The following is a 25,320-nucleotide window of genomic DNA, read 5'->3' on the forward strand; positions in this document are numbered from 1 at the left end:
GGCTTTTGGACATTATATGCATATACATCTGCAGTGAATTTAATTGTGAACACAATGATACCAAAAGGAACGACGTAGCACGAGAATTAAGGTGAGAAAACTGAAACAAGTATACACATTTTACTGATTTTGTGCGTTCATGGGTAACTTTTCCGACTTTAGGCTTTGCTGTGGGGAGTCTCGCCAGGCTTTTGGACATTATATGCATATACATCTGCAGGGAATTTAATTGTGAACACAATGATACTAAAACGAACGACGTAGCACGAGAATTGAGGTGAGAAAACTGGAACGAGTACACACATTTAGGCGTCGACGCACGCTCGCCCGCACCATTAGCCCCATGACGTCAAAGTCTGCGGTGCTCACGTGGCGCAGGCGATAGTGTTAATACACATACACATATATTGGGTATTTCCTTCACATTTATAAACATATTATGATCAATATTAATCCACCATCTTTTAAATATTCTTGTGTACCATTTCTATAATAACACATTTAATACTTGCAGGTCCAATCAGCAAAGCTTACCAGCCAATCACAGATAGTAGCAACTTCAGCGTTCAGTGGTTTATTCTTTGAATACCATGATGTGTTAAAACCTAAAATTACTGTATGTAGTAGCCAACATTCTTTGGTGGTATTTCCACTTTGGGAACTTTTTTAGCACAGTTTCCCCTCGACTACACACGAGCACTGGCCATCTGCATGTTTGGCGAGTTCTGTCCTTGGGAACCCCTGTGCATTCAAATTCAACATTAATGTGCAGAGTATCCTCGTATATTTCCTACAATAATCCCATCTTCAATCGACTTTGAAATACAGTATGGTACTTTGTTTTGATGGCCAGATATCGCTATGAATTCCCATAGCATCGGTGTCTGGCCACAGTTCATTATCCATAATGTACCTTTCTAGGTATGTACCATCATGTCATTCTACAGTTTAATGATTATACCTGAAACCCAAGGAAAGAAAATACATCCTTTCACATTTAATGATCAACAAAATGATGTTCTTACTTTATCACAAAATTCATGCAGTCATAGAAAACCGAATACTGTACATACTGCATTCATATTTTTATCTCTATTGTTTAATATTAGATACCTTTGATGTTTCAGCATTTTATTTAACTATTAATTATACATCTGAAGACAAGCCAAAAAAAAATCCATTTCATTCAATCTATTGTTGTATCCACTGTATAGTTTAGATGCAGGTGGGTAGAGACCAGCAGTTGGCTTCTTATGGAAAACTTTGCACAACTTAAAGTACAGTGGAACCTCAGTTTTCTAATGCCCGTTTTCGAATTTTTTGGTTCTCGAGCTCAATTTCTTTGAAAAATTTGATTCGGTACTCGAGGTCTGCCTTGGTGCTCGAGTTTGTTGATACATGTAAGGGCCGACCAAGCGCGTGGCACGCTTAAGTTTACCAGTGTCTCCCCTGCCTAGTGATGACTGTGCTTGAATTCTTTGTGACAAATTTCATTTTTTTATGCTTTTAGGTTTCTGAACATAAAAAGTTCTTATTATATATCACGCCATGGGTTCCAAGAAAGTCAGTGGTAAAGTTCAACCTAAGAAAATAATTGTGAGGCTGGCGATGCAGAAAAAACAAGAGATCATTCATAGTGAGAGTGCGAGATTTCCCACTACAGACAAGTGTTAAAACGTAGGGGAAAAAAAGTGTCTATAGACAGACACAACTACATAGACAGACATAGTAAGAAAAGCAAGGCAGATAGACAGACAGACGTAGTAAGACAAGCAAGCAGTGACCCACAACCAGGTCCTAGTTGTATGCCTGCAAAATGTAAGATAAAGAGAACTCCAGAAATATCATCACTGGTGTTGTAATGGAAGGGGGGACTCCCCGTCCAAACACTAACGTCTCTCCTCCTCCCACCTTCCTCACTGTTTTCCATACACCAACAAGAGTCCTCAATAAAGGTAAGATATACTAGTACATACTGTTGTACAAAATATAAATACTGTAGTAGTATGTATAAATGTATTTTTAGGTTAATATTTTTGGGGGTGTGGAACGGATTAATTCAATTTACTTTATTTCTCACGGGAAATAAACATTATTTCTTATATTTCGGTTTTTGAACCGACTCTAGGAACAGATTCAGTTCGAAAACGGAGGTACCACTGTACATTAAAATTCAATAGACAGTAAGTCAAAATTTTGAGTTCGTACATAAAAATATAGTTAGAAGGTTACCTCTTATAAACAATTTTCAAGTCCTTCCACTCAAGGAATGAAGACATCTTTGGTTTCCTAGCAAGGATTGTGGAAATGAGTTCTCGGGTGATCTTCTTTTTAACTTTATCTGGGTGAGCTTCGTACCACTTTTGAAGGCGTAGTTTGCCTTGGCGACTGAATAACAACATGAACTGCATCTGTAATTCAACAAAGGGTATTCATCAGATTGTACCATTTTTCAAATTAATATCATGAAGGATCTAGTACTAAAAATTTATGAATAAAAATTATCACCACCTTGCTTTCCCACTGTTATCAGCTGTATGCTGGATTTCTAAACCTCAAACCTATTCAATGTACAATAAAACTATATTATTACAGTAAGTAATAAAAACTAGAGACTGGTACCTTACCATATTTATAAGTGTTGAAGTTCAATTTATAAATTCTTTTCTTATCCTGTTTGATCCTTATGACAGACAATGCTGGAAATGAAACTGGAATGCAGAGTAAACTTGAACCTGAAGACAGAACCTGTGGAACAATTAATGAATGCAAGTGTGGTCCCTTTCACATTCATGTACAGTATATAGTTTTTTGCAATATCATATTTAATTAAGTTTAACCAAGTTCAACCTCAACAAACCTGTCACTCCCTGTACTGTAATGTGGCTAGGTAAAGTCAATCATATATTACACAGTGGTGGATTAAGGCACAAATTAATATTAAACAAAAACAGTTCCTGCGACGGCTGTGGAACCAATCGTATTGGCGTTTGCCTTTCCAATGGAGACTTTCGACGTCGTGGAGAGAGGGGGACCTGCTGCATGGGTGACAGCTTCTCCATATCACCACCCTGGCTTTGCACCCTTAAGAGGAGCAAAACGCAACTCCATAGTCTCCTATGATTGATGGATGCCTAATACTACTAATTGCTACACCTCTCCAATTTTTAATGGTATTTTTTACTTTATTTATCTTTTCATATATAGGTTGACCAACCACTATCAACTCACCTAGGAAGGTTTACCACCAGCAAAATGAGCATTTAGGCAGAATCCATGCATACTCCTCTCCTCCCTACACTACACTTTCAGAGACAAAACTTGAAGAAAATATTTTAAATGATGTGGTATTCCCCAAGAGACTACTCAGTTTGGAGACGTGACAGGAAAACTAGGAAGGGTGGAGGTGTGGCTGAGCTGGTGAAAGAACACCTGAATGTAAGAGAGTTAATAATTGACAACACTTGAAAAGTTAACATAATGGCATTGCAGGTTTGGAATCAGGATGATAAAACTGATAATCATAAAGCAAACTGACAAAGAACAAGAGGACACAAATTCAAGCTAAACTAAGCAAAGATGCCAAAAAATATTTGACAATTTTCTTTTGCAAACAGAGTAATTACCCAAGAGTAGTTACAGAATGAGAGCTACGCTCGTGGTGTCCCATCTACTCAGTACTCTTTGTCATATAACGCTTTGAAACTACTGACGGTCTTGGCCTCCACCACCTTCTCACTTAACTTGTTCCAACCGTCTGCCAATCTGTTTGCGAAAGTGAGTTTTCTTATTTTTTTTAAGCATCTTTGCTTAGTTAGTTTAAATCTATGACCTCTTGTTCTTGAAGTTCCAGGTCTCAAGAAATCTTCCCTATCGATTTTATCAATTCCTGTTACTATTTTGTACGTAGTGATCATATCACCTCTTTTTCTTGTCTTCTAGTTTTGGCATATTTAATGCCTCTAACCTCTCCTCGTAGCTCTTGTCCTTCACTTCTGGGAGCCACTTAGTAGCATGTCTTTGCACTTTTTCCAGTTTGTTGATGTGCTTCCTAAGATATGGGCACCACACAACCACTGCATATTCTAGCTTTGGCCTAACAAAAGTCGTGAACAATTTCTCTAGTATTTCGGCATCCATGTATTTAAAAGCAATTTTGAAGTTAGAAAGCGTGCAGCCCCTCCGCTGCTCCAGATGGAAGTCTACAACAGACTTGTGGTTAGTGACGAGTGTGGCCAATTCATACTCAAAAAGGTCATAGGTTCGATTCCCACGGCAGGACTGAAGAGTCTGGTCAAGTTTCCCCTCACCTGATGACTCTGCTCATCTAGTAGTAAAGAGGTACATGGGAGTTCGCCAACTGTTGTTGGATGCATCCTGAAAAATGTGTCTTTGGCCTAAATCAACCCATCCTCCTGTTTAGGTAGTAGTTTTTGTAACTATCTGCACCATAGTACAAACATTGCTTTACTAGGCTATTAGATAGAAGAATTTGCTACTATTCCCTTTATAGGGCGACAAAATGAAGCAAAAAAACTAAATATTCCTAGGCCTAGTATAGCGCACACATGAACTATATTAGGCCTCAGGAGTGTATAAGGCCTAGGAAGGTTAGGTTAGTTTGTCTTTGCAACCTAAGTAGAAAATCGTTTTCGGGTTTGTCCAAATTCAATAGTACCGATTTCTACTTTCTAATTGTGTTGTACGTCAGTATATGTACTATGGTCCTCATCCTTAATATAATTACTACCACAACAGGATTGTCTGGCTACGTGGGCCTTATATAAGTCCGCTGTTCCCACAATGGGGGATATGAGGAATAGTAACGACGTCCCGGTAAGCAGGCGCCAACCTTCCTCCCCTGTTTACCCCCAGACCCTATACTGCTGGCACTGCCTGGGTCCCGTGTGCACCTGGGGGAGTGCCCCAGGGGAGCCCCCTGAGCCCCAGCACCTGGTAAACCTGGCGAGACTCACCTGAGGGTGTCGCCAGCGGCCGCTCGCGGGGGAGTAGACGTTCTTGCAGGCGCCCGCATGCCTGCGGATTAATTTTTCTTTTAAAGGTCATTTATCAGCTCTTAATTTATAGCCTTGGTTTAGGCTTAAAATAAATAAATACATATAATACTTAATGTTACAAGTTCAATTTTAAGGAAATATTTGTGAAAACATTATTAATTAATCGACGTCTTCGGCTCGCAACCGGATTCCCGAGCAAGACCAAACTAGTTGGTTTGGCACATTTTATTTATTTATTTTTTTATTTATATATACAAGAGTTCTTACATTCTTGTACATGTAAATGTACTTTCCTTTCACCTGATTCCTCTGTTCACCTAGAAGTAAATATAAAGGGGCTGTATGGTGAATCAAGCAGCGGTGGATAGGTTACAATCACTTAGTTACTACCTACAGTTAGCAAACTGGAGATATTTGGCTAAAATTTCTCGTAGCAGATCATTTTGAATGAAATATTTACACATTGCTGGAACATTGGTTGTAGAATTGTCTCTGAATTTACGTATCTTTTCGCACTCCATCACATTGTGACGGAGGGTGTGCGAATAATTTTGTTGACGCAGTTTACATTTGGTCAGGTCTACATCAGCAGATAATGAGAATTCCCAGAGATACTTGTAACCGAGTCTAAGCCGAGCAGTAGTAACATCTAGAAGTCTGCTTATTTTATTGGATGAACCATAGATGTGTGGCTCCTCTTGCATGATAGTATGATGATAGATGGAATTACTGGTATCAATTTCACTTTGCCTCAGATCTACAAGATTTTGTTGAAGTTCTTGGTGTACTATTGCTCCCAGTCTGCTTATTGACACTCCAAAGTTAAACTCAGCTTCTTCTTTAAAGGCAGATTCTTTGGTTAACTCATCAGCTCTATCATGCATTCGGAGGTCAACATAAGATAGAGTCCATTATGAAATGGACTCTATTCCCATCATTAATAATTTTGTTGTATTTGTGTCTAGCTTCAGACACGAGCATGTTACAGTTATGTCTTAAAGAGTTGAGAACAATTAAGGATGATAAAGAGTCACTTACAATTAATGTATCAAGTTGGAGAGTTGTACACATTTCAGTGCAAGAAGCAAGGCAAATAGTTCGATCTGAAGGGTAGGGACCCAGTTGTTTATATGGACTCTCCACTCAAAATATAAGCCATCACCCATTGTCAGAACAACTGCACTTCCAGCTGCACCCGTGGGGCAGTGTAGGGAACCATCAGTGTATATGATTTGAGAGAGAGAATGCTCTGTGGACAGAGCATCAATATGGCTTAAGGCGTTGAGGTTTGCCTCAAGACGAAGCTTGGACTGATCTCTAATTTGCTTCTTGGGTGGAAAAGGAGGGATTAAAATTGGAAAGGGTGTAATCTCCCAAGGTGCAGGAAAGTGCCGTTTTTTTTTTAATATATATACAAGAGTTGTTACATTCTTGTACAGCCACTAGTACGCGTAGCGTTTCGGGCAGGTCCCTGGAACACGATCCTCTGCCGCGAAGAATCGTTACAACCAAGTACACATTTTACTGTTGAGTTAAACAGAGGCTACAGTTAAGGATTTGCGCCCAGTAAATCCTCCCCGGCCAGGATACGAACCCATGACAAAGCGCTCGCGGAACGCCAGTCGAATGTCTTACCACTGCACCACGGAGACTGGTAAAATTGTCTCTCTTGGTACAACAATACAAGAGAATGTGTGGAGTATGTTCAGCACGGTTCTGCCCGAAACGTTATGTGTATTAGTGGCTTTGCTAGATTATAAGAACAAGTTAGGTCAGAAGGTGGTGGAGGCTAAAACCGTCAGTAATATCAAAGCGTTATATGACCAAGAGTACTGGGAAGACGGGACACCACGAGTGTAGCTCTCATCCTGTAACTACACTTAGGTAATTACCAATATTATGTACTCCGACAACCCAATGTACCTTCCTGTATATAAATAAATGAATAAATAAATAAATAAACTGACATTTAGGTCAGATATAGATGTTGTTGTGTTGATTTAGGGGCGACGACGATCGTGGGATCGGATGCGCCCATCAGATATAGATGGGGATAGAGAGAGGGCCCAGTGCTGTAGCTGCCCCCAACCCATCAACAACAACAACAACTGACGTCACACCGTTCACAAAACGGTTGGGGACGTTTAACTTTGACTCTACCTGAGGTTTGCCGAGAAACTTATTGCATTTGCTGCCCGTTTGTCGTGAGACAACTTTATTCAACTGTCCGCATGGTTGGCGAACTCAAACCAGCCTAACCCAATCGAAACCCACCTATCCAACCCCGAACTCTGCCCAAATCTATCCCAAACCAAACAAACCTAACCCAGACTAAAATCAAATTAAAACAAACCTAACCCACCCCAACCCAAACCAATATAAGTTACACTAACCCAAAACAGTCTAATGCACCCCAACCCAAACCAGTCTAACCCACCCCAGCTGTAACACACCTAATCAACCCTAACCCAAACCACCCTAAATCATCGCAACCCAAGCCAACTTAACCCTAATACATTCTAGCCTAACAATTTAGTACAGTGGTCGTCATTCTCTAATTACGACTTGAGGATTCTAGGTTCAAACTTTGGGTGGGGCAGAAATAGTTGGGCATATTTCCTTTCGCCTGATGCTTCTGGTTACCTAGCAGTAAATTTGTACTCATGAGTTAGGCAACTGTTGTGAGCAGTCATCCTTTTCGATGATTACTCCGTCCCTAGTCTGTCTTCTTTTGGAGCCGGATGCTTGGATGGTGTCCCTGAACCTCCGGGACACTTATTGGCATGTCCCGATTCATCTGGGGTTCAGGGACTGGCTCGGTTTTGTTGTGGGGCATCTGGCTTACTGCTTTCGTTACCTTCCATTTGGCTTGAATCTGGCGCCATGCGTTTTCATATGCCTTACCAGAGTCGTGGTGGCCCGTCTGCATCTTTTAGGGGTCAATAAACCTTTAGATTTAATAAATAAATAAATAAACTTTTAGGGCTTTAGGGGTTCTGGCCTACCTCGACGAATGGCTAGTGTGGGCTCCCAACCAGTGCATGTGTCTGCTCGCCAGGGATTTGGTTCTTTCCCAACTTGCCAGATCCGGGTTCTTGGTGACCTGGAGAAAGTCCCATCTGGTTCCCTCCCAGGTTCGGATCTGGCTGGATCTTGTGTGGGATTCTCGGACAGCTTCCTTGTCTCTTCCCTCCGGAAGCTCTGCTGCGGCTGCAGTCCCACCTTCAGCTGTTTCCGGAGGGCTCCCGGGTCACAAGGTGGATGCTGGAAGGTTTGTGTGCGAGACTGAACTTTGCCGTGCTGGTCTACCTGCCGTGTCGGCTTTGGCTTCATCAGCTGTTCTGGTTCCTTTGCGGACGTCCCTTTCTCCTCTCAAGCGATCGCTGGGTTTGGTCTCCGGGTGCCTTACGTCAGCTGCTGCGTCGCTGGCTTCCTCTTCGGGTTTTTTGGGGTTTAGTTCCTTGGTGCTGAACGATGTCGATGCCTTCAGGCAAGACTGGTCGAGGTGGTTTACCTGTACCTTTTTCCTTCGGTTTCGCTTTTGCTTCATGTCCTGGCTCGCTTGGAGACTTACTAAGGGAGAGTAGTCCTGTTGGCCCCTTGGTGGCCGGCCCAGCATTGATTTCAGGCGCTGCTTTCTCGGTGTTTGAACCCAGGGGTCTGCCTACGGCTCTGCCTCTTCCAGCGGATCAGGCTAGTCCATTACATAGCTGCTTCAATCTTCTCAAATTTTCGTGTCTGATCTTTCTGACGTGGGTATGTCACCATTTGTATGGTGAGCAGATGGCTTCGTTGATGGTGTCCTACCTGTTTGCTTCGTCTCGGCGGCAGTACGAAGTCTCCTGGCGGTCCTTTCGTTATTTCTTGTCCTTTCATAGGTTTTCATCTGCTTTGGATCGGGTTGTCTTGCCCTTCCTTCTTGGTTGTTCCAGGACTGTCATTTTATGCCGAATACATGTACTGCCGCCTCATATCGTGCGGCTCTGGCAGAACCGCTTCAGCTTGCATTCAGGTTGGATGTTACTTCTGCTTCTTTCCGTAAGCTATCTTATGCATTGTTTCACCTCCGGCCTGCTCATGGGCCACGTGAGCCGTCCTGGTCATTGGACCAGGTGCTCTCTTATCTCTTTTCTCATTGGTTTGTTGTGGCCCCTTCGGTTCAAGATTGTTTTTCGAAGGCTCTTGGCATTGGCTTTTGGGGTTCAGGTTGGGGAGCTTCATGCTCTCCTCCGGCGCAGAGGTTTCTGCTCTTTTGATCCTGATGGTAGGTTTGTTCATTTGCAGCCGTCTTCTTTTCTGGCGAAGAATGAGACTGCTGTTGCTTGGTTGGTTTGACCGGGGGTGCATCATGTGTTGCTTCCGGTTGCGGCGCTTCGCCGTTACCAGTGCACCACAGCCTCGGTGGCCGGGGACGCACTTTGGATTGACCCGGTTTCCCTTCTTCCCTATTCCAGGGTTCAGGTCTCCCAGGTTGTCCACAGGATTTTTCGGCCCAGCCAGCCTGCGGTCTATCCTTGTGAGCTCATGCCCATGATGTTCGTAAGTTTGCTGCGTTGGCTGCCGTCTTTAGTAATATGTCTTGGCCATTTGCTTCCTGGTCAATGTTCCTGGCCCTAGTCGGACATGTGTCACATTGGGTCGGCGGTTGCAGCCAGTTGTCTCGACTTCGAGTTGAGGAGCCCAGAAAGTGGCGTTTTATTACATTCAATGCTGGTTTTTTGAATTGATGAAAGATTTTAAATAATTGATAATTACTGTATAAAAAAAGACATTTATAAACAGACATTATTTTTAACAATTCATAGCTACTAATTATAAAATTGTAAATGAGATTTAGAAAAATATAAAATTTTTGTGATATTTAATAACAGTATACAGTATATGTAGAATTTATAATTAATGTTTCCAATAACAGCAAAACACAGGTTGACATGTAGGATAAGAAAAGGTGAGGAAAATTGGTTACATAAAGTGAATAAGGTAGTTCTTAGTTTCTCTTTTAAACTGGGCAAGAGAAGTACAGTTTTTAATATCATTAGGGAGGTCATTCCATAGTTTAGGGTCCTCGATTTGCAGAGCATTTCTTCTTTGGTTAAGTCACACTGTTGTAATATCAGAAAAATATTTGTTTCTTGTGTGATGCCCTGGGTTCTGTTACAGCCCTCTAGGAAGTGCTTAAGGTAAGGATTAATGTTCCAGTGTAGAGTTTTATGGATATTGAGCACACTTGAGACAATGTGCAGTAACTCAATGCACAGTGACTCGGTGCTGAACACATTGAAAAATTTCAGTATGGGAGATGAGTGTTGTCTGGGACTGGAGTTTGTTGTTGTCCTAATTGCTGAGTTATGTTGAGTAATTAGGGGTTGAAGGTAATTTTGGGTTGTAGAACCCCAGATACAGATACCATAGGTTTGATGAGGAAAGCATATATTTTCTAAAGATATGAAATTTTATATATGATAATGTACTGATTATATGTATATTTTGAAAGCATATTTGAGTTTATTTTATTGGTACAGTGTACTGTACAGCATTATTAAATTTTTATGCTTGAAACTCACAGTGTATTAGTGGCTTTATATAACTTACATTGTGTTTATGAATTCTCCATTGTATTATGTATCAAATGCATGTAATTTTATATACTGTAAACACAAATTATTATAAATGCAATTGATGACTTTCAGAAAGAATGGAAGAGCATGATGGCTTACCAGAAGTTTATTTTAGCCCATCCTGTCATGCTAAGTGTGGTAGAGGTGGCACTCACACTTCCAGTGACACTGACCACAATGTTTGGGAGGATGATATTGATAATGAGACGTGGGTCGCTCTAGTGCCAGAGATGACAGCTACAGAGCACTTCCAGTTGAGCCAAGAAGTTAGCATGGTGCAACAGCAGGATTCCTCTTCTCTTGGTGTGAGGGAAGAAATTGAAGGTGTTTCTTCTCTGGATTCTTCAGCAGTAGGAAATAACTTTTTGCTGAATAGAAATCCATCTTTGAACAGAGACTCATTAAATATAAATCAGACCGAGAGAAGTGGAGATATAAGTGAGAATATCCAGTCTGGAGAAAGTGAAGGAACAAGGAATGATGTAGAGCAATGTAGAGGAATCAGAGAATGTTCAGGCCAGAGGGGAGAGACACCTGGCTCTGACTGTCCTCCTGTAGCTGGGGTTGGAATGTTTTCAAGTGCATCAAGACAGCCACCTAAGTTGAACACAAATTTTCCTGTAAGCCCTGATAATGAATTAATTTTTTCGTCAGGTGGAGATGAAGGGTTCATGGTGCCTGGTGGAGTTCATGCTTACTATGGCAGTGACTCTGACACAGAGCCTTTAGAGTGGGGTGCTGGTGGGGACAATGATAATGAAGCTCTTGGCCCAGTGCGTGATGCTGTGGAAGGGGCTGACAGTGGTACACCATCACTTCAAGCATCTTTGGGTAATGTAACCCCTAGTGGATTGGAGGACATGGAACGTAATTCTCCTGCTGGATTAAGTACACCAGAGGCTGATGTTGACTTGGCAGTTGCTACAGGAAATAATTTGAAAAACAAAAATTTAAAAAATAGCATTAGACCTCCAGTAGTAGGGCAGAGCGACGAGCTCTTGGTTCAGACCTCACGGAAAGACTTGGGGTCAACTGATGGTGAAGAATCAGAAGATGAAAGTAAAAAACGATTACCATTAAAATCTGCGAAAGGTACTTTTTCTACTCCAGAAGCCCAACCAGGATCCCTTGGTAGTCAGTCAGAAAATACAGACAGTGTAAATACTGTCTTGGATATGAGTCGGGGTGAAATTCAAGGATGTGAAACAGACGAGACCTTAGACACTCCTTTGTTGTCGCCTTCAATAATATCAGAGTCCTCAACATCACAATCATGCCCAAAGCCAGTATTTGTGGTAGGAGGGCTTATCAGTCCCAGGGGAAAGTTTAGACAGTTTCAGAACACTGTCAGAGATAGAATGCAGGATATGAAAGCTTCACTGGAACTTCAGCCAGGAATAGATTCACAAGTTCACGTTAATCGGGATCAGTTTCTGAGTCAGCCACCACTTTACCCACCTATAATATCTGTTAGTGAGCAAGAAATTTCATTGGCATCAATGATATCTGTTGAGTCAACCAACCATCCAGATTCCTCAGAACGTGTTACTTCACCTTCAGCCTTATCGGTTTCTAGTGCTGCATCAAGCAGAAAGATGGAGTGGGACTCGGGTGCTGATGTTGGCTATTCTGGAAATGCTCAGGAACATTTGGTAACGTCCTTGAGTACTCTTGAGAGAATAGCAATTGGAAATTATGCATCTGTGTTGAGGACAGAGCCTGAGGGAACTACTCAAGTAAAGGAAAAACAAAAGATCTCAAAAAAATGTGCCAAATCCACTAGTACAAAGGCAGGCAATAACATTAGCATAAACCGACAGACTATAATGGAAGGAGTAGTTTCATCACCCTTTCGCTCGCTTAGGGTTCACAAAGCCAGAGACAAGGTTAATTTATCCTCAAGTGATGAGGACATGAGCAGCAAATTGTCAAGCCCTTCACAAAGCCCAAGGCGGAGACTACGGAGACGGTCGTTCCTTACCAAAGATGTGGACTTGTCTTCAAGAAAGATGCATAAAGACCACATACTTAATAAAAGATTCGGAAAGGTTTCTCAAGAACGCCACAGTGAAGGAAAATCAAGCAGTTTAGTAGAACTTGCCTCAACTTGTGTGAAGGTTTCTCAATATCAGAGGAGCAGCAGTCAGCAATCTCTCTCCCTTCCTCATAATACGTCTGAAAGTAATGTTAATGTAGAAGGAAGTGTGAGTGTTGCTGAGGAAAGTGCCTCTTCAGTTACAACTGCAGTCTATCAAAATAAGAAGTTAGAGATATTTTTAGAATCATCCAGCATTGCCAATATTTCCACAAGCACCAGTACCTTACTGCACAGCGCTTCACCTATTCCCCTGATGGAAGCTTCGGCAAGCAACAGTAGTACTTTTGGAGGAGAAAAATCGCAGCAACATGCTAGAGGAAAAAAAAATGATCTTAAGTCTGTAAGTGAAGAAACTAAGAATATCTTACAGTCTTCCTTACAACCATTTGAGAGTCAAACAAATATCCATGGAAGAACTTGGACATCAAGTGGTAATAACATCAGCTCAAAATCTCATGACAGCTCTGACATGGAAACACCTTCAGACATGAAAGACACTGATGTTGACAGCTGCACCTCGCACCATTATTCTGATGGTGAACCTGTTAACTTAAAGGCCAGAAAAAATAGTGAAAATGCCAAAAACCATGAAAATATAATTAAGTGCAGCAGATCCATGATAGGCAGTGCAGACCAGAATAATTGGAATGACAATGACAGTAATAGTTGCTCGAGCTCTCTACAGGTGGGAGGACAGAGAGCCTCACCACAGGACTCGGAGTCTGTTCTGGAGAGTCAGGTATCTCTTCAGTCGTCAAATAATTCTCTCCAAGCGCTCTCTGTCAAGCTTAAAGAACGGATTCGAGTGCTTCTTGATAATGGCTCCCTGAAAAAAGTACAAGACTACAACAAACTTCAGGACTATATTCAGTTCATTGGCATACCTTCAACCAATGAGGAGGAATGCCGCCTGAAACAAGGCGTAGCAAGTGTAATTGTGCGTATGTTTGGCGAAATTGGGCTAGATGACACAGATACTTCAAATACGTTCAATTCTGAAACATCTGAGGTTCTAACGACAGACTCTCAGACCAGTGACCAGAGACCTCAGACTATGAGTGAACACACTGCTTATAGCCCTGAAGATTTGGATGTTCCTCTTTCCCAAGGTAAGCAGATGTTCTTGTTTGTAGATTATTAAACTTTAGAAATTTACTTTTCACGTACTCTTTAATCATAGTTTTGTACTGTAATTTTGTTATGTACAGTTTTTAGGCTTTCAGAATCTTTGTAAAATTAAGTTTTCAACACCTTAAATTTAAATCCATTATATGCAATTTCAATAGTTCATCCTTTCTGTTATATTTCTCAGTTTTGCTTATCTGGCTTTCCATGTTTATGTGAACTCACTTATAAGTAAGAAGCATAAAGCTTTTCCTTCTTAATAGACTTGTTAAGCACAGGTAAAATACTGTACATTTAAAAAATTTTGCATATTAGTGTCAAGTACTGTATATTAAACACATTTCTTCACCATCACCGTTCTACTGTTAGTGTGTTCCCGCTTACATGAGGGAGGTGGAGAAGGGAGACACCCACATGAAATAGATGGAAAATATTGAAAACAAAGGATTATTGATATTGCTTCATTAACTCTAAATCTATAAAATATTTCAAGGTATGATGAAAGCTGAAGATTATCATCAGTGTGGAACTACAGTTGATGACAGGAGGCCAGTGACACGCAGGCAGGAGCACACCCTCCCAGGCAGCACAGTCACTGTTGTGCCATATCGTCCATCCTCGGCCACTCGCACATACTTCATGGCTGTGTCTCATGGTATAACTGCAGTTTACATTGTTATCACTCTTTTTTGTTAATAGTATCAGTTACCAAATCTGTGATCTTGACATTAAAATGAAAATGTATATAATTTCTGTCATGGCTGCAGAATGTGACGAAGGGGTGGTTGAGGGCGAGCATGCCCCCACCCCTGAGAGAGGTTCTCCTGCACTGCTGGCTCCTGATTCAGAAACAGAGGTCTCCCGTGGCCAGGCTGAAGGGCAGTTGGAAGATGTAAACATTTCCTTGTCATCTCCAGCTCCATCTATACATCAACTCCAAGACTGGAAAAGGGAAAATAATTTAAACAGTGATAGGAACAGTGAAGGTATTAAAAATAAGGGTTATTAAACTGTTTCATTTATTAAACATTAATGCCATTGTGTTTTGTGGCAAATAAATGTTGATCAGGAAACTGACATTGATTTACTACAGTAATTAAGAACTACTATTATTATGTTTGCAGTTTCCTTTGATTAAGTCCCATTTTATCATTTATGTGTCCTGCAACTTAGTCACCTAATTTTCTGGGACTTTTTAGAGTAATGTTCCTTTACTTTTTAGGCTGATTAGTTTTGTTCATTCTTGTTGCTTATGCTCCTTAAAATATTGTTCAGTAGTCTGTGTTTAAGTATCTTGGGTGTTTCTGAGCCCTTCATTATGTCTAACCACCTATTATTATTCTCATTTAATTTTACTGAACATTTTAAAAGATCTTTTAGATAAAAAACTTTTTTAACTTTGTCAAACTGTAGACCCTCAGAGTCCAGTGGAGGCGATCAGACCATATAGGCAGACAAGTGCCACAGTAAAGAACATGGAAGGCGAGTTGGAGTCAGCCTCGGTTGTAGCAACTCGACCCCGAGATTGGGATTTTGGTCTTGGAGATGGAAAAAATCAAGAAACTTCATCAACAGTTGTCACCTCTGACGAATGTTCTAGTCACAATGACCATCGTTTTACACAGGATCGACAGTCAAACTGGCACAAGGAAGAACTAGGTCGAGGATGTAAGGGCTCAGTCAACTGGCTGTCTTCCACAACAAGATCAGAACGGTTATATAAAGACAAACAAGGCATCTTCCATGTGGCCAACCAGCCTCCTGGATACATGGATGACCATGACAGTCATCCCAGTGAATCTATGTCAGACCACGAGGACCATAACCCCAAAAACAATGACACAGAGTCACAGGAGGAGACAAGGAGAGTTCCAGCACGACTTTGGACCAGCTCTGGGTCAGAGAGTGCATATGAAACAATCAGGGAACGACATCGCCATGTGGATGAGGCACTGGCATCCAGCTTCGAGTTTTATTCCACTTCTCCCCGTGATGCTCGGCTACTGGGATATATATCTAATGATGAAGGGGAAGATCAGGTAATTCCTATATGTTAAAACCACTTTGCATTTTTATTCTTTATATAACTTTTATGTCATACACTGTATTTACCTTATCCTTTTTTTTATCATCATTGTGATTATTATTATAAATATTATTTTGTGTCCGATCTTTATGGGGATGAGTTGAATAGTCTGGAGGAAAAATGGGAGAAGTTAAGGCAAATGAAAGTTAAATACAGTATCATAAAAATATTAAACTTGTCTATTCACCATATCTTACACTTTACTTAGTTTTGCAGAAAAAGACGATAACAGACTCTCACTTCAGCAAGTCATCCACAGCAGCACTTCATGAGACTAGGCTTACATTTGTCAACAATTGTCACATGCAAATAAAACAATCAATCTCTCTTCAAACACTGCTGTCGCTTGACCACATTCCCCACAACATCCTGTGCTGTACGCTTTGAATCACACCTTCCTCATACTTGCTTGCCATATCTGCCTATTTTCTCAGTCTTCCTCTTCTCCTACCCTCAAAACTAATTTGAACAAACATGCACTTCCTTCACCATTCATTCAATATGACACACCATCTTGGGCAAACACTCATAGATTTTGAAATTTCTAATATTTGCACTTCACATCTTTCTGTATCATTTGCATTACCTATTCTACCTTGGTGCTTTCTTTTGATAATTACTTAACTTATTCTATTTGTCTGACACCACCTAAGCTTCTCAGATTGCCTATTTATACCGTTTTCTGGGGGGCGGGGGGGGGGGGGGGGGGGAAAGCCACATCGGCTCCCTGGAGCTATCAGGACTGATATGAACATATTAGACCCCTGACATCAGTCAAAGCGAATGGAGTTCTAGGCCTACCGGGAACTACGAGCCAGAACCTGGCCCCTCTCAGAGATGCACAAGGAGCAATGGCCTATAGAAACCCCTGTGTGCCCTGTGTGGTTGGAAGCATTCTATTTCTGCCGTCGACCAGGTCGGGCACTCAGAAAGGTAGGCGCCCCAAAACAAACCCTATCTGGTTAACCCCTAAGCTACTCTGGACTATTTTCCCTTCAACACCCACAGGTGAAAAAACAAAAAACAAAAAATAAATAAATCCCTCTAATAAAAGTGTTCATTTGTGTTCCCTGATCATGGGGAAAAATAATAAAAAATCGTAAGTGGCATATTTTGGCCGCAGTAGGGCGGGGAAGTCTGGCAAAAAAGGAGGCGTTGACAGAGCAGGCACCAGAGAAAGTCTGCTCCACCCCAGCTGTCAGGCGGGAGTTGCCACAAAAATATTACTACCTAATTAATTCAATGTCTCCGATTGATTTTTTCTTAGTTTTTTTGCAGTAATATTATTCATAAGTGCATAGTGTGATATATTTATATAATAAAATGAGTGAATCATCGCTATATTCAAAATTATGGTGTGCATATTAGTGATTCAATTATTAGGTTCATAAAACAATAAACAAATACTGTACTTTTGCGGTTATTACACTATATACACAGATTATATATAAGTATCTGCACCATTTTCTGCTGGAGCAAAGAAGCAAGCTGCTGCTTGCTGCTGGATGGTGTTCCTGAACCTCCAGGACACGTACTGGGACCTCCCGATTCATCCAGGGTTCAGGGACTAGCTTGGTTTTGTTGTGGGGCATCAGGCATACCGCTTTCATTGCCTTCCATTTGGCTTTGACATTTGCTCATTTTCATTTGGGAGTTATGTCCACTTGGTTCACTTTCAGTAGTAGTTTCAACCAGAATAAGGGTTTGTTTTGGGATGCATACCTTTCTGGGTACTTGACCCGGACAATGGCAGACATAGAATGCTCCATAACCACATGTGCATTTCTATAGGCCATTGCTCCTCGTGCTGCTCTGAGGGGGCCAGGTTTTGGCTCGTGGTCCCCGGTAGGCCTAGAACTCGTCACATTGACTGATGCCAAAGTCTAATAATGCATAACCATATCAGTCTGGATAGTTCCGGGGAGCCTCCGGGTCTCGTCCAGAAAATAGCGTTTCATTGCATTCAATGCTGGTTTTTTATGTTCAGCAATATTTATTCAGTATTGACTATGTATATACAGGGGTACCTCAGTTTACAAATTTAATTTGTTTCCCAGACATGGATTGTAACCCAAAAATTCGTAAACTGAAGCGAATTTCCCCATAAGAAATAATGGAAAATGAATTAATCCGTTCTAGACTCCCCCAAAAATTAACATCAAAGTAAATTTTATACCTAATTCACCCAAATCTTCAGTACAAAAGTATGTACAAGTTATTACTTACCTTTACTGATGACTCCTGTTGGCATATGGAAGACAGTGAGGAGGTGGGAGGAGGAGAGGTGTTACTGTTTGGAAGGGGAGTCCCCTTCCATTATAACATTAAGCAGTGATGACTTCTCTGGGGTACACACTCTGGCACATTTTGCCTGCATACCACTAGGACCTGCTTGTGGCTCATTGCTTGCTTGTCATACTAAGAATCTGTCTAAAGACACTTGTTTTTCCCTACATTTTAACACTTGTCTGTAGTAAGACTTCACATTATCATTTAAAAGGTCAATGCAACTCCCTGCTTTATCTGGTTGAGTTTTTTCAACAAAACTTTGCAGTTCTTTCCATACTTCATGCATTTTCTTAATGAGGAAGGGACATCCTCTGCTGCCTCTACTCACAATTATTTTCTTAGGCTGAACCTAACCACTGACTTTCTTGGGACCTGGCGCCTGACAGCTGGGTGGACAGCGCTTCGGATTCATAGTCCTGAGGTTCCGGGTTCGATCCCTGGTGGAGGCGGAGACAAATGGGCAAAATGTTTCTTTCACCCTGATGTTCCTGTTACCTAGCAGTAAATAGGTACCTGGGAGTTAGACAGCTGATACGGGCTTCTTCCTGGGGGTGGAGGCCAGGTCAAGGACCAGGCCGCGGGGAAACTAAGCCCCGAAATCATCTCAAGATAAGAATCTCAAGATAACCCATGGCAAGATATGTAATAATTACTTTTATGTTAAAATACCCAAAAATCAAAAAAACACTGAAATTCTTTACAAAGAATTCGGGCACGATTGTCACTAGGTGGGAGCCACTGGTAAACTGAGGCACGATCGCCATACCTCCATGCACTAGGTTGGCACGTTCGCGTATCAACAAACTCGTTTCCCGAGGCAAACTTCGTAACCAGATTCAAATTTTCCAAAGAAATTGGGCTCGTAACCTAAAAAGTTCATAAAGAGGGGCATTCGTAAGCCGAGGTGTCATTGTATATTACAGTACTTTGCTTTAATATAAAACATAATTATTTTATGGCTAACATGATTGTGCTTGTGCAGGGCCAAGAAGAGTCTCAGAATCAGTTAGTAAGAGAAGAGTCTCCCAAGCCGCCTTCACCTTCAAGTCCACCTCTAAGTGAGGAGCCAGTCAGCAACAGAGCAGCTCGGCCCAAAAGACACGCCTCACACTGGCAGCAACAGCATGTGGCAGATGGCCCAAACTCTTCCCCTTCTAGTCAGACAGGTGAACTATCTGTACCATGAGTAAATTTGTGGCACGATTTACCAATAACTGTGTAATATTTGTTATAAAAAGTTGAGATTGTCCAGACATAACAGGTGCTGTTGAAGAGAAATAGTTACACTGCACTGAAATATATTTTTTAATTTGATACCAATTTACATGTACCATATTGAATTTGTTCTTGAACTTGCTAGCAATTTACAGATGCCATGTTGAATTTTGAAGATTTTCTAAACTTTTGAGTTTAGTTTATCTAAAAAAATATACATATGGTATATGTTTAATCAACCAGATGGAAATGATGTCAGTAGTCAGGTGTCCTTCATCAAGTTGCAGAAACAACGTTATGTCCGAAAAATACAGCGTCACATTCATACGCTTGATAAGCTAGAGAGGTATGTATTTCACATATACTGTATGCTTCCTTCCTGTCATTTTACTTGTCACATTTACACTGTACTATATTCTTATCTTGATGTCAGGTTTTATTTAACTTGTTGTAATCTTCCATTAATTATTGATTGAAATAATTATGGTATTGTTTCCCATATATCAAGATGGAAAAGCACCGTGGTTTTCAGGCTTTATTATGATTCTATTATATAATATATGCAGTTGTATGTGTATTCATATGTACTGCATATTTTAGTTTAATTTTCTAAAGTGTATTTGTAAGGATACCAATTTGTGAGTACAGTACATGGAAAGTAATGCTTTAACTATGTAACAACAAAGATTAACCCATTACAATGTATTCATTCCAATTATAGTCGGACAGTTTCAAATTGCCTTTTATACCTTCCAGAGCTCTGCTTGAACAATTGGGAAACAGCATAGGATCAGAGAGCAGCTTCAGGTGTGAGACAGAGGGACGCTCACACACACAGTCAAATACAAACAGCAACTCTCGGCCTCTAGATATTCTTGGTCAGTCAGGTGAGTAATTTGTCTTTGGCAAAGTAGCCTCCTCTGGCAGTGGGGAAATGAATAAAGGCATCATAGAGTTAGAGAAAAAATGGTCCTTGTTGATAATCTTTTAGGCATGCAGTATGATAAAAATATAAAAAATGAGGAGTGAAAGAAGGACGAGTGTAAATTTAAGATGGTTATTTATATACAAGAGTTCTTGCATTCTTGTAAAGCCACTAGTGCACATAGCATTTCAGGCAGGTCCTTAATCCTAATTTTTCCCCTGGAATACGACCCGCTAAATCTTTTAACAACCAGATACCCATTTACTGCTGGGTGAACAGAGGCTTCAATTAAGGATTGTTAGCTACAGTTATGTCAAAGATTGGCACCAGTCAATCCTCCCAGGCCAGGATATGAACTATGGTCAAAGTGCTCGCGAAGCGCCCAGGCGAGTGCTTTACCACTCTGCGGCCGAAACAGCACGGGATTGAGAAAGTTCTGGACAAGTGAGGAATATGTTGACATTTATGACAGTTGAAGGTGAAATTATTTATCTTGAATACATGATGAAGTGTGGCAGGTTTGTGCACTATTAGAGTGGTGGTTTAATATTTATTATATTAATGTGTCTAAAAGGAGTGAATTGGTCAACGCATGAAGTATAAAGCTTCCCTAATATATATTTCAGAAACTTTCTATTGCTTTACTCATGAGATGTAACCTAATCCATGAGCTTAATATATACAATGACAAATACAAATTAAGATAGAATATTATTGTTTTTGAAAGTTATATTCATAAAGGCATGTATACCTTCTCAAATGTTAGACAGATTCTGCTTTGTATGTTGTTACGGTGCCCTCTCCTATTTCTTTCGTTTGCCGGCTTAAAGAGTCATATCTGCTCTCCCTACTGATTCTCTGAGGTTCAGGGAATCTAATGATATATGTGGCGACCAGACCGGCTGCCATTTTATGGAAGGAGGTTATATTATAAGTTGTAAATAAAGGAAAATTGGCGCCCTGTTATAAATGAAACAGTATCCCCTACGGCAGATGTGACCTTGTGGAAGGGACACTATGCCGATCGCGGATTGGCCGACGTAGGTCGCGGGCGACAAATCAGGGCCCGCCATGACGTCACCGAGTGCCCCGGGCGGCGCCAACGTCAGAGTTGTACTGACCGTGGAAGCGACAGGACGCGCCTCGGTCTGCTCTCAAGAATTGGAGGCTCTGCAAGCCTTGTCCAGTGGATTGAGCTGACCATCGCCGCCAACATAGTTATTGGAGACCCTGCGCTTCTGGGAAGCCAAAGAGGAACCAAGTTCAGTGAGCAGAGAAGTGCCCAAACTTGGAAAATAGTCGGCGACGACGCTGGGCGGCGCCGCTGGCTGGACGTTGAGGTCTGGAAGGTGGGCGAGCAAGCTAGCTGTGACTGGGGTCACATCCACTGAGAATCTTGGAAGGACGACACAGTGCCTAGGACAAGGAGCGACGCCCTGTGGGAGAGGCGAGTGTGGGGAAAAATAGTGATTAGCTCAGCGCCCATCGATGAACCAGGATTGGGGCAGCTGAATCTCAGGGATTGGAACGGCGACGACGCGAAGGCTTCACGACACCTGAGGACCTGTGGAACGCCCTGGATCGTCGAGGATCGACCCAAGGAAGCGTGGGAACCTCACACCATCGAGGGACAGGCGTCGTGAGCCAGGAGTGTAAGGTAGATCATTTTTCCCTCCCATTACCCCTTGTATGAGTAGGCTAGTTAGGCCACAATATTTACTTGTGTATGTGGCAGCAAGACTTTATTGCTTTAATGGTAGAATAGGCTGCAATGCAGCTTGTGTCCAGGACTGTCAGAGAGGACAGTGTGTATGGATGGCAGGACAGTGAAGAAGAGGTGCCGACGTGGTGAAGAGGCCCTCCTGTGAGAGTGTGAGACTCCTGTCTTCCTGCCCATTTGAAGGAGTGTTGGAGGTCGTGGAAGAAGAGGCTGACGATCTCCAGACTCATCATCCATATTCCATATCCATGTATTACTTGTGATTGTGTGTGTGTGTTCATGTAATTTGCGTCAGTAAATCCACACATTTTATTACTGTGTTTGAGTGTGCCTCCATTTGTGATATTTCTCTATGAGCATACATTTCTGGCTACAAACGATATATGATACACCCACTGAACTGCATTGCTGGGGTGCAGATATAATAACCCAGCTGGCGACCTTGCTAAGAGGAAGATAGAGAAGACAGGCGGGAAAGGAGTTCCTGCAACCTTTTTTTTTGTCTGGCGGGCAAGACTCAGGGAGGTTATGGTTATAGGTAAGCCTGAGTCTTCCTTCACTCCCCCACGGGTCTAGGCCGGAACTGTTAACAGCAGTTTCCCCGTGGTTGACTGAAGGGCTTCCAGGGTGAATCAGTGGCACCCCTTTGTGGTGGAAGCAAAGACCTGCGGAGGTGGGCATTGTTGGTCCTATCTTGTGTGACCAAGGAGACTCCGGTGAATCCAGGGAGTCGGAGGGGCTGAGTATTTGGGCCTTTTGAGCCCCTAGCAGCCGAGTGTTAGCAGAGCCCCGGACCGCCCACCCCCACGTGACAAGAGAACTGGCGACCTCGCCAGGATTCGAACCCCAGTAGCCAAGAACTGGGAACTTCGCCAGGAAGCGCGGATCAAGCTACAGTGTGGACCAAATTTCAAGACAAGTGTTGCCAGGGTACTAATACAGTGTGGCCAGTGAATTCGGTGGTACTGTTACTCAACCAGCTAAGGGACTGAAACGGTGAAATTAGTGCCTACTAACTTGTCTGTGCTGTCGTGTATGCTCAATGATATAGAGATGGAGGAAGACAAAGTAAAGAAATTTATTGACACAAGGGACGAGAGAATTTTGGAAGAGTGTACCAAGGCCCAGCTCCAACAAGTGGCAAACCACTTTGGGATCAGGTTGAGGACGACTAAGGTAGCGGAGCGAAGGATAGAGATCATGGCACAGCTCACAGCTCGAGAGGAAGCGACGGGAGAGGAGCCATCTCAAGAGGAGCCGTCCCGAGGAGAGCCGTCGCAAGGTGAACCGTCCCGACTAGGGCCACCCCAAGCGCCTACCAGTGTGGAGAGAATTCACAGTGAACATGGGAGCAGTGGAAGGTCCAGCTGTAGTAAGAGGAGCCTGCAACTGGAAATAATGAAGATGCAACTGGAAGCCCAGCTGCAGCGGGAGGAGCGAGAAGCACGGCTGCAGCTGCAGCGAGAGGAGCGAGAAGCTCGGCTGCAGCGAGAAGAAGGAGAGAGACGACTGCGACTGGAGGAGATAAAGGCAAAGAAAGAAGTCGAATTGCGTCGCGTTGAACGTGGTCTGCCCTCACTACCTGCACGGCGGGATGACCTCAAGGTAAGGGAACGTGACTTGCCTACGTTCGAACCACAAGAAGCTGAGGCGTTCTTCGAACACTTTGAACGGATAGCGACTCTGAAGGAGTGGCCGGAAGATGATTGGGCTGCTCTGGTCCAGGGCAGGTTGACTGGAGAGGCCCGGGAAGCCTATAACATGCTGGACCTAGAGGAGTGTACTAGTTATGACGCGATTAAGAATGCGGTTCTCCACTCATTCCGGCTGACTCCGGAGATGTACCGGAAGCGGTTCAGAGAGTGTACAAGAGCGTCGGGAAAGACTTACGCCGAGACCGCCAGGGATATGGAACGGAAATTCCTACAATGGTTGAAGGCGGAGGAAGCGGAGTCGGTGGATGATGTTAAACGACTGATAGTGATGGAGAAGTTCATGTCGGTGCTCCATCCTGAGTTGCGAGTAAGGGTGAGAGAAGCAGGTATTAAGGACCTGAAGGCTGCAGCGGATCGAGCCGACATGCTGGAGGAGGCACTACATATCAGGAGGGAGGGGCCGCCCAGACACTCGCCTTACCCCAGGTCGGGAGGGAACCTTAGGAGTTCAGGAGGAGCGAGGACGGGTGGGGACTCTCCCAAGAGTAGTGTGCCCGATGAAGTAACGTGGTTCAAGAGCTCAAGAGACGCGGGGAGGAAGCCCCAAGCTGTGAGCAGTGGACCTAACTCGGGAGCAAGTGCTGCAGTCCCGGATACGACGACAGGGAGTCCAAGGAGGACACAGGGGACGTCTGCAAGTGGTACCGCCAGAGTGACTAGCGAGTGGCCGCCCAGGGGAGGCAGCCGATGCTACAACTGTGGTGTGAGAGGACATTATGCCCGCGAGTGTGAGGAGCACCAAAGGAATGTAGGATTAATGTTGGAAGAGGAGAGAGTGTTTGTTCACACCCCGTATTATAGTGGACCCAACGTGAATGGTTGGGAAATGAAGTTGGGTGAACATCCCTTCGTTTTCGGGGCCAACGTGAAGTTTGGAAAGTCAGACCCAGTGGAGGTTGCCGTTCTTCGAGATACGGGTGCTGACATAAGTATGGTGACCAGGAGTATTCTCCCCAAGGAATTTAATGATTCACCTGTGGGAGTGGTGAGGATACGCAGTGTGGGGGAGGAATACAGGTTGCCACTTCACGAAGTACAGCTGATTGCCGACTGCGGAGTCGAGAAAGCTATAGTAGCTGTAGCCCCTAAGTTACCCCTAGAGCATGTACAGATGGTGCTGGGTAATGACCTCGGAGGAGGCAGGATACAACCCGATTGGGCCAGGAGTGCCTATGTTTCAAGCAGCGGTACGACCCTGCCGGGTGAGGTATTGGTCGTTCCAGATGGTCGTGAGGAAGCCGACTTCGCCAGGGAAAACGTCGCCAGAGACGACGACAACGAGGGCGAGAGTGCAGAGAGGTCGTCGGAGGTTGTGGAAAACCCCGACGGGGACCTCCGACTAAGCCTGATGATGCGTGTGGAGGAGTGGCGAGGAGCAGCTGTACAAACGCCTGGGGCGGTGAGGAGGCTGCAGACCGCACTCCCTCCATACAGAAACGTGAATAAAGTAAGCTCAGTGGATGAGCGAACGGCAGTGAGGGGCAGAGTGGAGGAGCCACGACGCAGTGCAC

General features: G+C 43.0%; 2 protein-coding genes across 7 annotated transcripts in view; one reads left to right on the plus strand and one right to left on the minus strand.

The window, feature by feature from the left end:
* Positions 1-5,086, minus strand: part of AP-1sigma (AP-1 complex subunit sigma-2) — a 59,761-nt gene extending 54,675 nt beyond the window's left edge. For 4 of the 6 annotated variants that reach the window (XM_045744464.2, XM_045744453.2, XM_045744433.2 and 1 more), the window contains exons 1-3: positions 4,977-5,086; positions 2,628-2,748; positions 2,233-2,411 (exon numbers count right to left, since the gene is read on the minus strand). In XM_045744464.2, the coding sequence (XP_045600420.1) occupies positions 2,233-2,411; positions 2,628-2,630 (182 nt within the window). In that variant the 5' untranslated portion in view covers positions 2,631-2,748; positions 4,977-5,086. The other 2 variants (XM_069328979.1, XM_069328978.1) reach the window with 2 other exon arrangements.
* A 1,968-nt stretch (positions 5,087-7,054) lies between these two features.
* The window catches only part of LOC123759406 (serine-rich adhesin for platelets), a 29,612-nt gene continuing 11,346 nt past the window's right edge, over positions 7,055-25,320 (plus strand). The window contains exons 1-8 of the mRNA XM_045744419.2: positions 7,055-7,183; positions 10,709-13,843; positions 14,353-14,514; positions 14,627-14,845; positions 15,273-15,898; positions 19,217-19,400; positions 19,693-19,795; positions 20,206-20,336. Of these exons, the coding sequence (XP_045600375.2) occupies positions 10,714-13,843; positions 14,353-14,514; positions 14,627-14,845; positions 15,273-15,898; positions 19,217-19,400; positions 19,693-19,795; positions 20,206-20,336 (4,555 nt within the window). The 5' untranslated portion in view covers positions 7,055-7,183; positions 10,709-10,713. The remainder of the gene's footprint in view (positions 7,184-10,708; positions 13,844-14,352; positions 14,515-14,626; positions 14,846-15,272; positions 15,899-19,216; positions 19,401-19,692; positions 19,796-20,205; positions 20,337-25,320) is intronic.

Source organism: Procambarus clarkii, chromosome 22 (assembly GCF_040958095.1).
Source record: "Procambarus clarkii isolate CNS0578487 chromosome 22, FALCON_Pclarkii_2.0, whole genome shotgun sequence".
NCBI lineage: Eukaryota > Metazoa > Arthropoda > Malacostraca > Decapoda > Cambaridae > Procambarus > Procambarus clarkii.